This window comes from Eublepharis macularius, chromosome 3, assembly GCF_028583425.1.
Source record: "Eublepharis macularius isolate TG4126 chromosome 3, MPM_Emac_v1.0, whole genome shotgun sequence".
In the NCBI taxonomy this organism is placed as follows: Eukaryota; Metazoa; Chordata; class Lepidosauria; order Squamata; family Eublepharidae; genus Eublepharis; species Eublepharis macularius.
This window is the reverse complement of record NC_072792.1, coordinates 158,101,508-158,115,865: the sequence shown is the minus strand read 5'-3', so window position 1 is coordinate 158,115,865 and position 14,358 is coordinate 158,101,508. Positions and strand designations below refer to the sequence as shown.

Below are 14,358 nucleotides of genomic sequence, written 5' to 3'. Positions count from 1 at the left end.
TGATTGCAGAATACAGTTGTTCAGAAGACTAACCACTGGTGGAACTACATAGCCACTTTGCCTCAATTAATGCTTTTTTAAAACTACATGGTGAGATTCTTACAGAACTGAGTTGTCTAAATGCACCAAAATGAGTTATGGACTGAGATGCCATGAACAAACTGCAGCAAAAATCCTACGCGTCAAATCCACATTCCCAGTTCTACTAATGTCCTACATTATTCCCAGTTATACCCAGTTCTACACAGATCATAGATTGCGGCAACTGCACAAAGTGTATTGCCTGAATTCATGCTTAGTGTTTCTCAAATGCAAATTAAGTATTGGTATCAAAATATCACACAACCTAGTGAGGATTTAATTAGAAATATTTATTGAAATGCAGACATGGGAATATTTAACATTGTAAGAGAGTTTAGAGGAATTCAGAACAAAAGCGCACAAGTTAAAACAAATGAGTTGTTTTAAATGTCACATCCATATTTACTGAAACAGAATAAATGTTATAATAATTATTTTAAAAGAGTATTATAATTTCACCACAAAGTAGTTTAAATGATGAATACAAGTTCTCTTTCAATTACATCTGTTAATGAGGTTTTAAACAACACAGAGCTCTTAGCATAGAGGAATCTATCAGGTAGTATGTACAATGAGGTTGCCTAGCCACAAATACAGAAGTACTGTTGTTATTTCAGTCCACAGTAAAAAAAAAAACCTCTTAAAATATAATGTGGGAAGATTACGTCATGAAGGAAAATCCAGGCGTCTTCCTCATGTTACATAAATTTAATGTGGCAACAAGCCCTCAAAGACACCAACTACATTACTAAGTTCTGTAGTCTATGGGATAGCAACTTCTGCTTTTTGTGGAGGGGTCAATGGTTCATTCCTCAGTGTGTGTTCTACAAAGATGACCTTTGACAGCTGTCACACAGAACAAGGCTTCCAGACAACAACAAGGCAGTGATTAACCAGCAAAGGTGCCCACAAGATTATCTGGTTCTTCACAGAAATCTTTTAAAACCCAGTGTCATAGCGGTTGCCACTCCAGTGAGAATCCTTTTACTTTTAGAACAAGAAATGGCAAGTCTGACTTTTAAACACAGACACACTAAAAACCTGTGCCAATATTCATGCAGCTTGGTGGTTACCAATATGCAGAAGAAAATCTGTTTATGAAATGCAGGGGTTTTTTTTTTCCTGGGAAAAGAGGTGGCGGAACTCTCAAGAGGGAAATGAGGAAGAAACACACAGGATTCTTTGAAATCATATTATTTTCAAGCGCTAGTGCCGAGTATTTTCAAGAGGTGCAGGAAACTCCATTCCAATGTGTTCCCCATTAAAAAAAAATCCCTGATGAAATGGAATGTCTACATGTCCCCTTACTACAAAAGCCACTTTGCTCATGCTGTCATGGAGTAACACTAGCAGCCAATGCTGCAGCGCGAGAGTACCAATGGATCATTTAACCTTCCCTCTGCCGTTTTCCTAATTGGACCCAGAGCTGTTGTTTGCCTTACTGGTGCAACAGTGGGGCAAACAGAGACTCCCAAGGGGTATTTAAGATTGGGAAAAGGACACATTGGGAAAGCTTAAAACCCTCTCCCCTCATTCCATGGCCTTGATTGGAACAGGCTCCCCACATGATTTTTAAAGCACAATAAACACTGGGAGTGCTGTTCACAGAGCTCTTAGCATCACATACAGTTGAGCCCTCGGCCAACGCAAGAAGCTCTCTGTGGAGAGGCCATCGCTGCACCCGAGAGTCCCTTCACTTCTGAAGGAACCACAGGGAAAGATGGGAAAAATTCAGCTCAGAGCAATGTGCTACTTTGGCACATTGCCTCTTAGGCCGCATCCCTCCCCTCAATGATTGCTTTGGGACTTAAACTACCAATGACAGGAGGGATTAAGCTCAGGCTTTCTCTGAGCCTATCCCATACTACTTCCAATGACTGATTCATTGCTGGAAATAAGGAGGAGAAGCAAAGGAATCCCAATCACTTGTGAGTTCTCATTTGTATGGGATATTATTGATGCGTTTTGTTGGGGGGGGTATGCAAAGCAGCTAAATTCTTTATAAATTTCAGCATACTTTTAGATTGTTGATAATACTGTAGCATCGACATCAGATTAAGCATCCCGAGATTTCATTTCGCCTTTTAAAAATCATGCTTTAACCTTATACTTCTTGATATAAATACCCTGATCCCATCCATGTTAATTCAGATATTAGTCCTACTAATTTTAATGAGACCTTACTTCCAAGTAAATATGCTTAGGACTGCTGCCAAAGATCATACAACTACTAAGGCTATGGCAGTGTCTTATTCATCCAAATTTAAGATTGAAGTTCTTTGTTGGAACTGGAAATTCTGACAATTTTAATACCTGGAAAGTTTATGGCCAGTGGGGACTTACAAATGTATGCTTTATTTTTATTTGTAATTTGCAATTTTAATCTGCTATATATTTGTTCATGGTACTAGATGTTTATCTATGTTTTATTGTACAGTGTGGTGTAGTGGCTAGAGCGATAAACTAGGATCTGGGCGACCCAGGTTCTATTCCCTGCTCTGCCATGAATGCTTTCTGGGTCATCTTGGGCCAGTCACAAACTCTTAGCCTAACCTACCTCTCAGGGTTTACTGTGAGGGAAAAAATGCAGGAGAGGAGAATGATGTAAGTCGCTTTGGGTCTCCACTGGGGAGAAAGGGGGAATATAAATGAAGTAAAAATAATAATTAAAATACTGAGTATGTTGCTTGTGGCCTACAGATGTCACAGCTGACATAAACTATGCATCAACATCAGTATGGCAACTGTCAATCATAGGTATTGCAAACAGAGTGATGCTCTTGGAAGGGGCTTTCCTGTAACTCCCCTTCTTGCTGCGCCTCTCTAGACCCCCCACCCCCCAAATTCTATACTGGAAGTCATGGGAAGCAAAGTGGGGCATCTGCAGCGGGAGGGAGGACTTTGCAAAAACCAGTTCCCTCACTCAGGAGAGCAACCCTCCACTGGCACGGGGGCTGTCACACTGGCATAATGCATAACAGCACCTTTGGATTGGGCCCCAATCTTTTGGAATCCCTGTTCCCCCTGGGAATGATATTTAAGCCCCTCACTGAGGCCTTCCAATATCAGCGAAAGACTTCTTAAAATTGCTGAAAGTTTTTTTTTTTTAATAAAGTAAGTTCTTGCCCTGGTTTTTAATCCTGTGTTAAGCAATGTTTACTGTTTTGATAGTTTTTAAATTTTTATTAAATTTTATATGGAAAGGTGGCACAGAAATGGCCTAAATAAAATAAAATCCTATATGTATTATCCTGGATTTTAAGAAAAATATTTTTTAATCTTTATAAGCACTCAAATATATGTACAAACTAGTGACTGAGCCATTTGTTTGATTTGTCTCTATGATACCCAAGGCTTAGAGGCTTGTTAAGAAAAATAAGCCACTCTCTTCATCTAGAATAGTGGCAGAATTGTGCTTTGCTAACACAGGAAGCCAGACTAAAAGGTATGTTTTCCTGCATTTAACATCGAGAGCAATCCTAAGGAGGTTTACTCAGAATCCTACTCAGGTCTGTTTAAGGGGCTTACTCCCAGAAAGGTTTCTTAGGATTTCACTGATCATTTGTTTCTGCTGTTGTCCTCCCAATATGGACACCCACAATCCAGCACTACAAGAAAGACTATGAAACGAAGCACCCTTGTTTAAAAGTAAGGTCCATTAATATGCATGAAATATACTTGCTTTCAAATATATTTAGGATTGTGATGGGGTGCGATAGGTCTGTGGGGAGTGACAGGTTACCCTGCCAATAGAAAGCTAAATACAGACAAATTTAGTCCAGAGGAACAGCCAGCAATCTATTTATGACTGAAAATACAGATTTGGGTTCAAGGTAATAAAAGATATATTATTATCAATACTCTTTATCAGTTCTAGAAGGGAAAGCTGTTGTAGTCTGCTTCAGTCAAAATAACTGGATTTTCTGGCACCTTAAAAAATAACAAATGTATTACAGAACAACTTTTTGTGAGCTGGACCCCACTTTGTCAGATGCATGAATGGATTCAATGCTGTTAACATTCAAGATGATGAAAATATCAAGAAGAAATCTGAGGGCTGGAAAAACCTAAATCACTACATTTATGGATACATACTTGCTGCACATTCTGTGTACTAAAATACAGGATGTTGCTTAAAATGCAAACCGTCTTTCACTTCAATGGCTTGAAGTATTTAAACTGTAATATAATCTGTAATATAATCAGGTATGTAGTCCCAATTAAATCCGTGCCTTTCCCTTCAAGAGGCTTAAGAATATGGCTTTAAAATGTCACCTAGAAACAAGCTTCTGATGATATTCAGATGAAAATATATTAATTGTAATTAACTGACTACAGCAATAATCTTTTGCATGTTACATCACCTTTTCTTTCTGCACAACGCAGGCATTTTTGCCTGTGAAAAGGATGCAACCACCCATATGCCAAGTCTGATGGTGACGGCTCCTGTAGCTTAAAGGTGATGCAAATCATCCGATTTTATTTCCTTTTTCAGCTTTGCCAGGCGCACGAGGCAGTTATCTCGCCAGCACCTCCTGTCATTCAAATGCTCCGAATCAGCTGGAGTCTCTTCACACATTGCCTAAAACAAGGGGGAAAATTGTAAGTTGGAAAGCTATTCTTAAAGGCATCCTCCTGACAGCATATATTATTGAATCCACTGTATTCCCCCGCTTTTAATGATGCTATTATTTTCGTTGCAAGCGCTGCAATAACCAAACAATTGTTCACTAGGCTTAACCCTGGGGGAGTTTAAGGGCGTCTTTTCACTGTATGACTACATAAAAAATACATTGCATACATTTGGATCTACTACATTTAAAGATAATGAAACCTGGCCAATGTCTGCATGCCATCACTGAAAATAAAGTATACCTTTCGAGTCTTCTATTTATTTATGTGCTATGGAGGCAAAGGGCCTTTCCACTCAATAAAAAGTATCATTTCCACTTGTTTAAGCTTATGTTTATAGAGATAAAGCAATGTCTCTTCATAGATATCATAAAGCAAATGCTGCTTGTTGAGATGCTGTTTTATGGGAGTTGCTTTGGTGAGGTAAATGAAACTACGGTACAAAACCAAAGCATTCAGCTATTATTTTTGCAATGTATAGAGAAGACTGCAAGCTTGGAATGTTAACAGATCCTGGTGCCAGTCAGATAAGAACAAGGGACAGGCTGTTCCCAGATTATGCATTCAGAATGGTGACAGTGAAATGGTCCTACAGTGGAAAGAATGAAGCGTTTTGAAATGACTGACTGAGGAGGTATAGCTTTGGGAGGGGGAGGATTATATGACACAAACGTTTTTATAAAATATACATGAGAAAATTTGTTCCATGTCATGACAGTCAGATGTCAAAAACAAGAAAATCCAAACATTAAAAAAATTGAGCATTTCAACCACTTTGGATAATCACCAATGCCTGGCCCCCAAATACAATGTCAGAGTCTTTGGATCCTGGCAACTTTTATGTTCTCTTCCAGACAAGTCATATTGCCTTGCCTTTAATGCATGTGTACCAAAAAACAATAGCTAGCACATATATAGCAATGTTCTGTTTGCCACACAAGGCGGTAGCCACCAAATTTGGTAGCAGAGCGCAAACCATATGGCTCCATCCTTACCCTTTTGTACTGTCCCAGCTATTGTTTGTATTGACTTACACTGTGTAATCTGCTTTGATTCTCTGCAAGAGATAATAACAACATTGGATTTATATACCGCCCTTCAAGACGACTTAATGCCCACTCAGAGCAGTTTACAAAGTGTGTTATTATTATCCTCACAACAATCTCCCTGTGAAGTGAGTGGGGCTGAGAGAGCTCTAAAAGAGCTGTGACTGACCCAAAGTCACCCAGCTGGCTTCAAGTGGAGGAGTGGGGAATTAAACCCAGTTCTCCAAATTAGAGTCCCGCACTCTTCTTAACCACTACACCAAACTGGCTCTAAATACCAAACTGGCTCTATAGAAAGGCTGGCTATAAAAAAGCAGACAAACTAAATAAATAAAATGCTGCATGCAGCTCAGGCAGCTTCTAGAATGTTGTATCTATATTAGGATTTACTTATTGATCACTAAAACTTCCATAGAAAGATGAAGTTTGATCTGAGAATTCTCACCCCAAGAACTACTTCCCTAAAACAACCAAGAAGACGTTACATGCAGCTAACAAGAACTGCCTATATAGCTTCCATTTTCACACATACCGTATTGATTTTTTCTTCTGCTACTCCAGTAAATTCTGGTATTGGCCCAAAGCTTTTCAAGACGCGTATTATTCCTTCACGGTACCTCTCGCAGTAATTGAGCATTCCTGAAATAGAATATGTGAGTGCTTGTTGGTTGTTCTTAAGTATAAAATCTTACAAATTTGCTGCATATACAAAAGAAAAGTACACACCTTATAATTTATTTATTTAAAATGTTTATTTTCCACCCTATCTCCTCAAACTCAAGAGATAAAGCAGCAATAGCTGCAAGGAGACAAATGTCCAGCAAGAAGCTAAAAACAATACACAGATGCAGGCAAATCTCCCAGCACAGTTGACACACCACCATATGCCCTCTGGAATAAAGTTCGATGACATATCTCCCTGAAAGCAGCAAGTGAGGTCACCTGCTATACCCACTCTGGTAGGCTATTCTAGAATAGACTTTCCACAGAAAAAGTCCACAACTTAATGGCTGCCACTAGGATATTCCTGGAGAGGGTACTACCAGGAGAAGGCTTTCTGAAGAATGTATCTGGCATGTGTATATTGGGAGATGCATATAATGGGATCTTGAATATCAGGAATCCTTGTGTAAGTATACTAACATTACTTCTCACTGTTGACTTTGCTAAACAAAAGCGATTGCATCCCTACTATCCTTTTTATGTCCCAAGACACAGCTCAAGGTATTTCTTGCAATACAATTTCAAAACCAAATGAAAGGAAATTGTATGAACTGTCTGTTGTGTATTCCCTTGGGCCGTATGCACATTGTTATTTAGTGTTGTGCACTGCAGCAGCTACTGCTTTCACAAATGGAACTGCACTAAGTACTTTTTCTTACATAGTCATTCATTGCTGGATCCAACTTATGGCTCCAATAAAAAAGGACATAGGTTGACATATATGTTTTTTTTTAATGCTATTTTTTGCTGTTTTAACAAAAATAAAAATAATAAAAGGGTTGTGTTGTTGGGGAAAAGAAAACACTGCAATGGCTGACATAAAAACTCTGCAGAGAGACCGGACTCCTCCTGCTTAATATTTTTAGAATTTCCTTCCAGAACACCTCAGCAAATCATACAAACCCCTCTAACTTCCAAACATTAAACAAAAAAACCCACAGTGATGAAACTGTTGATGTGTTGTCTTCCCCTAGAAAGCCCGCAGCAGAAACAAGGCATTTTTCTAGTGCAGAAAGAAAAATCAGGCACTGCTTCAGTTTGACTCCCTCAAGTGTGGAATTTAGGAATCTGAGCATTATGGGGGCCTGAAACGATGAATGAGCGGATTCTATCCATGCAGGCCAAATAGTCAGAAAACCTGCTGTAAAGTCGAGTGTGAGGAAGAGGACATTTTCTCAAGGTCTGCAGAAAAGTTTCTCCTTTCTCATTATCAAGAGTAAGGAGGCCAGCCAATCCACACCCATCCAAAAAAAGCTTAAGTAGTTGAACAATCTCAACATACTGAAGATCTTAATTTGAAACTATCCAGTTCCGTTTAAAATTCATCTAGAACTTAAAAATTTTATCACTCAACAATGGATCAAACTTAGCTAACACAAGAAAATAACCTCATTTGTAAAACTGAGAAATACATCACTCAGCTTTTTAAACAAGAGTTACATCTTTGATACAGGTAATTTCAGGTGGGTTGCCATGTTAGTCTGCAGTAAGACAGCAAGGTTGGAGTCCAGTGGCATCTTAGAGCCAAGCTAGATGTGATGGCAGCGACAGGTTTTATCTCCATGGCCACTGATGCTATGTTTCATGGGATTTGTAGTTTTTTTAACATAGAACCGAGCGTGTGGGCTGGTGGGCCAGTTGGGTCACCAAGAAGCGTGGCTTAATTGCCTCACCCCAGCATGCCAGAGGGATGAGGGGAGGAATTGCCCCACAGCCCTCAGCCCAGCCACTGCTGCCTCTGCTGGCTGCTCACCCAGCTCCCTGATCCCCTCCCATGCTCTGTCTGGTGGTACAGCAGTGACATTGCATTGCAGAGCTATCTGCAGCTAGCACCAGCACAAGATTCCAGCTGTGGGGAAAGCAAGGTTCAAAGAACGCCGGAGGTTTTTCCCCCCTAGAACAATGGCTTGCATTCCTTTATAGCATTGCCCACAAATATTAGGCATCAACAATTTGTACTTTTCTAGCATTCTGTCCAATGCTTTTCTTTTTGTATCTGTGACATGCAGAAATTTCAGATTTTTTTCGCTTGCTGTCCACCGATTGATTTGCTATTAATAAAGACAGGGAGTGTGTGAACAGAGTGGACAAGTTGTCCCTTAGTGCCTTGGTAAGAGCTTAGCATCCATCAATGTAATGTAATAAAATTGCCATTCTCCCCTTTACTGTGTAAAGTTTGCAGTGTGAAAAAAGAAACACGATTATTTCACAGCAGGTGTGGTCCTTGGCATCTGCCCCACCCCACCCACTGCTGACGCCAGCACTGCCTACGTGATCGAAATTAATTCTGTGATGCACGTAAAGAAGTTGCCACTCTGTAAGAATTCTTACAGATTATAAGTGATTTCATGGATTTCTTAAGGTTGATGGAATATCAGAAATTTTAATTTCAGCAATATTTTACATAATCTGAAGTAAGAAAGAAGTTGTCTTCTTATTAATTTGTCAGTAGTTTCAAATGAGGCGACATCACTGGCCAAACAGATGGTCGCTAAAAGCAACCATTAAAAGTAATTTCCAATAACACAAGATTGTCTGTGTTTGTTTGCAATTTCAATATGCGTTGTAATGAGGAATGCAATATTGTCAGTTGAGTATTACAAGAAAAGTCCTTTTAATAGCAATTTCTATCCATTTCTGTGGATTATTTTATTCTTTTCCCCAATAACAGTACATGATTTGATTTCTGTTCTCAGATTTATTGTTGAAAATAACTAATATTTTCTGCTCTGAGCCTAGTTTCTTTTTGGCAGAATCCAAATGCCACAATGTTTTGCAAGGCACAGAATCAAACAAAAAGAAATTAACAAGTTTAACAAAAATCATATTAACATTTATTTAATATTTGTTTACATCTATACTGCACTTTTCTTTCCAATGGGGATCCAAAGTGGTTTCTAATATTCCCTTCTCTGTTTTATCTTCACAACAACCCTGTGAAGTAGGTTAGGCGAGAGTATGAGCCTGGCTCAAAGTCACTCAGCAAGCTTCCATGGCAGAGTGGGTCTCCCAGATACTAGTCTGACATGCTAACCACTACATCATACTGCCTCTCATGTATGGACCCCATATTTATGGCCTCTTATCAGATACAAACCAGGTATCAAAAATTGTTCATAAAGAAATATGTTTACTTTCACAGTATCAAGGGCTGCTGTTAAATCCAGGAAGAGCAATGAAGAGCCCAGTCCTTGTCTACATTCAGACAGAGATCATTGACTATAGCCGTCAATGCTATCTCCATCGCATACCCCAGCCTGATGCCAGATAAATCCCTCAGGAAGACCTGGTGTCTTCTGCTACTGCTCTTGCCCAGAAAAGGCAAATTAGAGACCAGGTGATAATTGGCCACACCATTCTTCTATAGCAATGATTTTTTAAAAAAAAATAGTGAGATAGATGGCCACTTGTCTTCGTGGCAAAGGAAAGGTGCCCCAAGTCAGTGGTTGATTTATGATGAACATTGATAAAGCTCTTAAATGAATTTCAGTGACTAAAATGGACAGGGTCTAGAGTACAAGGGGTAGCCTTCACAAATCCCAGGATCCTATCAAATTCCATTGCTGTAATCAGATCAAAATGGTCCATAAACAGACCAGGTGGTATACTAGCCAACAGCCGTTTCTAGTGACTCAACTGTATTACAACCATCATTCAAATCACAACATATTTGAGAGATTTTCTCAGCAAACAAATTTGCAAAAATATCACACCTAATCATCAGCTACAGAAAGCTGATGCCAGTGATAGCAGCAAAGTAGGATTTCTTTACTGCCATCACCACCACCTCATAGGTCTTCCAATGAGCTCTATAGTACACTGTTAGATTTAGTATGAGTTTTCCACCAATGTCATTCTAGATGTCTCCTGGCTCTCTTCCTATCACACTGCTCCACAGTAAATCAAAGCACTGGATTCTACCAAAAGGGTTGGAAAGGTCAATGGGAGCCAGCCACGTCAATAGCTTCCAGAAGCTTCAACTGTGGCCTTGGCAGACTTGTTAAATGAGATCTTAAAATCCCTCAGGACTTCTTGAAACCAGTTGGATCTCCACAGGCAGACCATTTTAACTGACCCCTCATCCCTGCAGAGCATCCGTGTAACTTTCACCTGTGCCTTGAGGAGGCAGTTGTTGGATCATGGAACAGGCTGAACCTCTAGTCCCCAAACCAGTTCTTCCCCAAGTGATTCAGTGCAAAATTAAAGTCTAAGGTATGCCATGTGTTATTTGTAGGGCCTAACAACCTGAGAGAGACCCATAATGACCAGGGAGGCTATCATATCCTGAGCTGGCCCAGACATGGAGCCAATAGCATGAATCTTGAAATCACCTAGGATATCTTGGTGAAATCTGGGTGTCTCCAGCACCAAGCTCAAGATTACATTTTACCAGGTCAAACAGGGTACCTAATGGAGAACTAGGCAGCCAATAAATAAGCAGAATGCCCAATCTATCCCTGGAATCTAACATCAGGAACAGATAATAAATGCCCGCTATAGTTTGCACAGCTTATAAGGATCACAGCCTCAATATATTCCATCAGAACAAAGAAGGAACAACTTCAGTGAAGCAAACAAGAGTATTGTTCATAAACTGGCCTTCACCTCAGGGCAACTGTGATTCAAATTTGGAAGACTGCTGTTGGCATAAAGTCTACTGAAATATACTAGATTTATGCCAGTGGAGTTGTTTCAGTGTTTGGCTGTTCGAAGAAAAATATGCAAGCCAGTTATTACTATGTTTTGCAGGTGATTTTTTATGAGCCTAAAGCAACTCAGCCTGAAAACAAGAGTATAATCTTACTTTTCAATATGGAATTTCAAAAGATTAGCTGTACGCATACAAGAGGTACTTTGTACTAAGATAACACAGTGATAGATAAATGAGAAAATAGCTTTAGAAGTACTATATTGCTGCTGGTGGTGTTTTTTTAAACTAAAAAGATCTGATAGCATTTCTTTTTTAGTGGTGCTTTGCCAAATTTCAAAATGTCCAGCTCTGGGATAAGAGCTCAACGGACCTGAAATCAACATTCACTATTACCATATTATGTCAATTAGATATCCTTATAGTACTTTCCTTGTTAAAAAATGTTGAGGGCTTCCTTTCTGTCTGTCAGCATTCAGTTCTCATATTTCTCTCTTTTCTTTCTCACTGACTTGCTGTTGGCATTTGCTCTGTAATCGCAAGGGTTCTGGCATGATGCCGTGTGTTCAGTTCTCTTCCAGTCGGAGGAGGATTGTAATGGCAGAGCAGAAGTTCTTAAGCAACCTACCCTGGCTAGCTCACATGTGCCAAGTGTGCAAAAGGAATTTAAAAAACAATACAGGGACATGTTGTGGTATCTGCATACTTGCAAACATTTTCCCATTCATTTAAATGGGAGGGGCACCTGCATTCATTCCCCAAACAGGAAGGTAATGGAACTGCACATACAACAGAGAGCTTTGGATGCGAAAACTTGAGGCCTCTGAAACTCATTTAGCATTCCTTCCAGTTAATGCCTTCTGATGTGATTCTATCAGAAACAAATGGACACCTGCTCCATCAAGACACACTTACATAGTCTTCATAAAGGCTATGGGTTCTCTCATCCATAACCATCCCAATGGACAAGGGTGTACATTTGGTCTGAAAATATACCCGAAAAGTATCTTATTGGTATGTTTTGGTATATTCAGGAATCCTGATCAAATTCAAGATTCTTGTACAGACGTAGTATTGGCTTCCTAGTTAATTCTGAAAATATTTGTAATTACCCGGGTCCATGAACAAGTCTGTTAATGATAGGATGTTTTGGAAGTCTTTCCTTCATAGGGTCACCATAGGTCGGAGGCAACTTGATGGCACATCACACGCATGCACGCACACGCACACACACACACACAATTCCCTGTAGGAATAACACTTCATTTTCTCATGTTGTCTATGAGAGAATCATGTGATTGGACAGTCTCCCTGGATTCGGTTTCGTTTTCCCGGCCATGTCGGACGCTCCTCTCCGCAGGTCCGGGAGGAAGCTCCCGAGCAGCCTGACCGGGTGGTTGACCTGCGAGGGTTAACCCCCAGGACTCCCAGTGAGGGGGTCAGGGTCCGGAGCGCTGCGGGAAGAGTCCCCTGAAGTCGATGCAGGGGGTAAATTGCCCGTCTGCTCCTATGGAGGCCGGCAGACTTGCGCAGCACATCGCGTGCTGCCGGGCCATGGGGAATGGCAACAAGCAGATTTAGGGTGAAAACCTGTAAGTAAGCGAATCCCTTCTGTCATTCCAAGCGTATGCGAAGGATTGGTGGGAGTTGAAGCTAAGAAGGTTCGGATATCTTCCCCTTCATTGAGTTTTGGAACTTAGTTGGCGGACTCCCCCCACCTAAGATGGCGACGAAAAAGCAGAGCCCTGCTGTGGGCAAATCTGTTTCGGCTGCTTTGCAGGGGAAAGGAGAGTCTCTTGAAGAGGTGGTTAAATGGTCGGTCGTTGAAGCTATGAAGCCCTTTGTTGATAAGCTAAATGAAATTGGTCAAAGGGTTGGCTCAGTTGAGAACGAAGTGAAAACCATTAAAGACGTAGCGTCTGGGGCAGAGCAGTCTGCTCAGGAAAATGCAGTACTCATGAAAGCAACAAACAAAGAAGTAAAGCTTTTGGAGAATCAATTGATAGAGTTACAAGTGGATCGTGCTCAGACGGTATTGCGTCTTCAGAATGTGAAGGAGGAGGAAAGTGAAAACTTAAAGGATTTGGTGTCGGAACTTTTGGCGTCATCCGCAAAGGCAACTAAAGAAGAGTTAAAAAGCAATATTCTGGAAGTCCGCTGGACATCTTCAAAATATGCAACGAAGCGTCAGCTGCCTCGCGAGATTATCGATTTTTTATCTAAGAAGACTCGGGACACCATCTTATATAATTCGTACAATGTGGACTTGGACTTTCTGGGTAACAAGGTTAAGATATTGAAGGACGTTCCATTTTTAGCTTGGAAAAGAAGATTCAAATATTGTCAGACTGTGGCTAAATAAGGCTCTTCCTACAGGTTCCCCTCACAAGCAAACAGGAGTCCATTGTTTGATTAAGGAAACTTTACTGCAGAAAAGGTCCATTATAGTCCACTGTCCTGAATAGGAGACTCAGGATGGTACACGTTCATTGTTACCAATGAAGGGCAAAGCATGAGGTACAGAGTAACAGTTCCCAGCTGGACCAGCCTCCCCCCACAGTTCTCAAAACAACATCTTTCCGTCTTGGGAAGTTGCTCTCTTTCAAGGCCAATGCTTGGTGGAACGGTGTTAGACAAAACAATCTCCTCCGGTGAGAAATCTGCCTGGGAAGCGGTGCACCTGTGGGGAAAGCACTTAAACACTAAAAGCATTAGAAAATGGAGTCAGTACAGTTAACAGATACACTGAACCTGACATTCTGCCCCCCTTAAAATAGATCCCCCCCTGGTTTATATGGGTAACGAGTATGAAAAGCTTTGGTTAACCTAGGAGCATGAACATGCACGGAGTTCACCCATTCATCATAACCAGAATCAAAGTCCTTCCACCTAATGAGGTAAAACAGCTGTTTACGTTTGAACTTCGAGTCCAGAATTTGTTGTACCTCATAGTGTACTTGGTCGTCTATTAGAGTAGGAATGGGCGGAGCTTTGACATGCCAGTTGTTGTCGGTTGGAGCTTTCTTTAAGAGACTGACATGGAACGTATCATGAACATGGCGCAAATTCTTGGGCAAATCTACTGCAACAGTCACTTTGTTGATTACCTTGCGCACAGGAAAAGGTCCAAGGAACTTTAGCGCTAGTTTTCGGCTGGTCTGGGCTAGTTTCAGATTCTTGGTGGAAATATAAACATGATCCCCAGGTTGTAAATCCCAATCGGCCGCA

At 40.6% G+C, this 14,358-nt stretch overlaps 1 protein-coding gene across 1 annotated transcript in view; it reads right to left on the bottom strand.

Annotated features, from left to right (window-relative positions):
* Nucleotides 1-350: 350 nt before the first annotated feature.
* The window catches only part of CRYL1 (crystallin lambda 1), a 75,085-nt gene continuing 61,077 nt past the window's right edge, over nucleotides 351-14,358 (bottom strand). The window contains exons 7-8 of the mRNA XM_054973568.1: nucleotides 6,292-6,398; nucleotides 351-4,663 (exon numbers count right to left, since the gene is read on the bottom strand). Coding sequence (XP_054829543.1) covers nucleotides 4,535-4,663; nucleotides 6,292-6,398 — 236 coding nt within the window. The 3' untranslated portion in view covers nucleotides 351-4,534. The remainder of the gene's footprint in view (nucleotides 4,664-6,291; nucleotides 6,399-14,358) is intronic.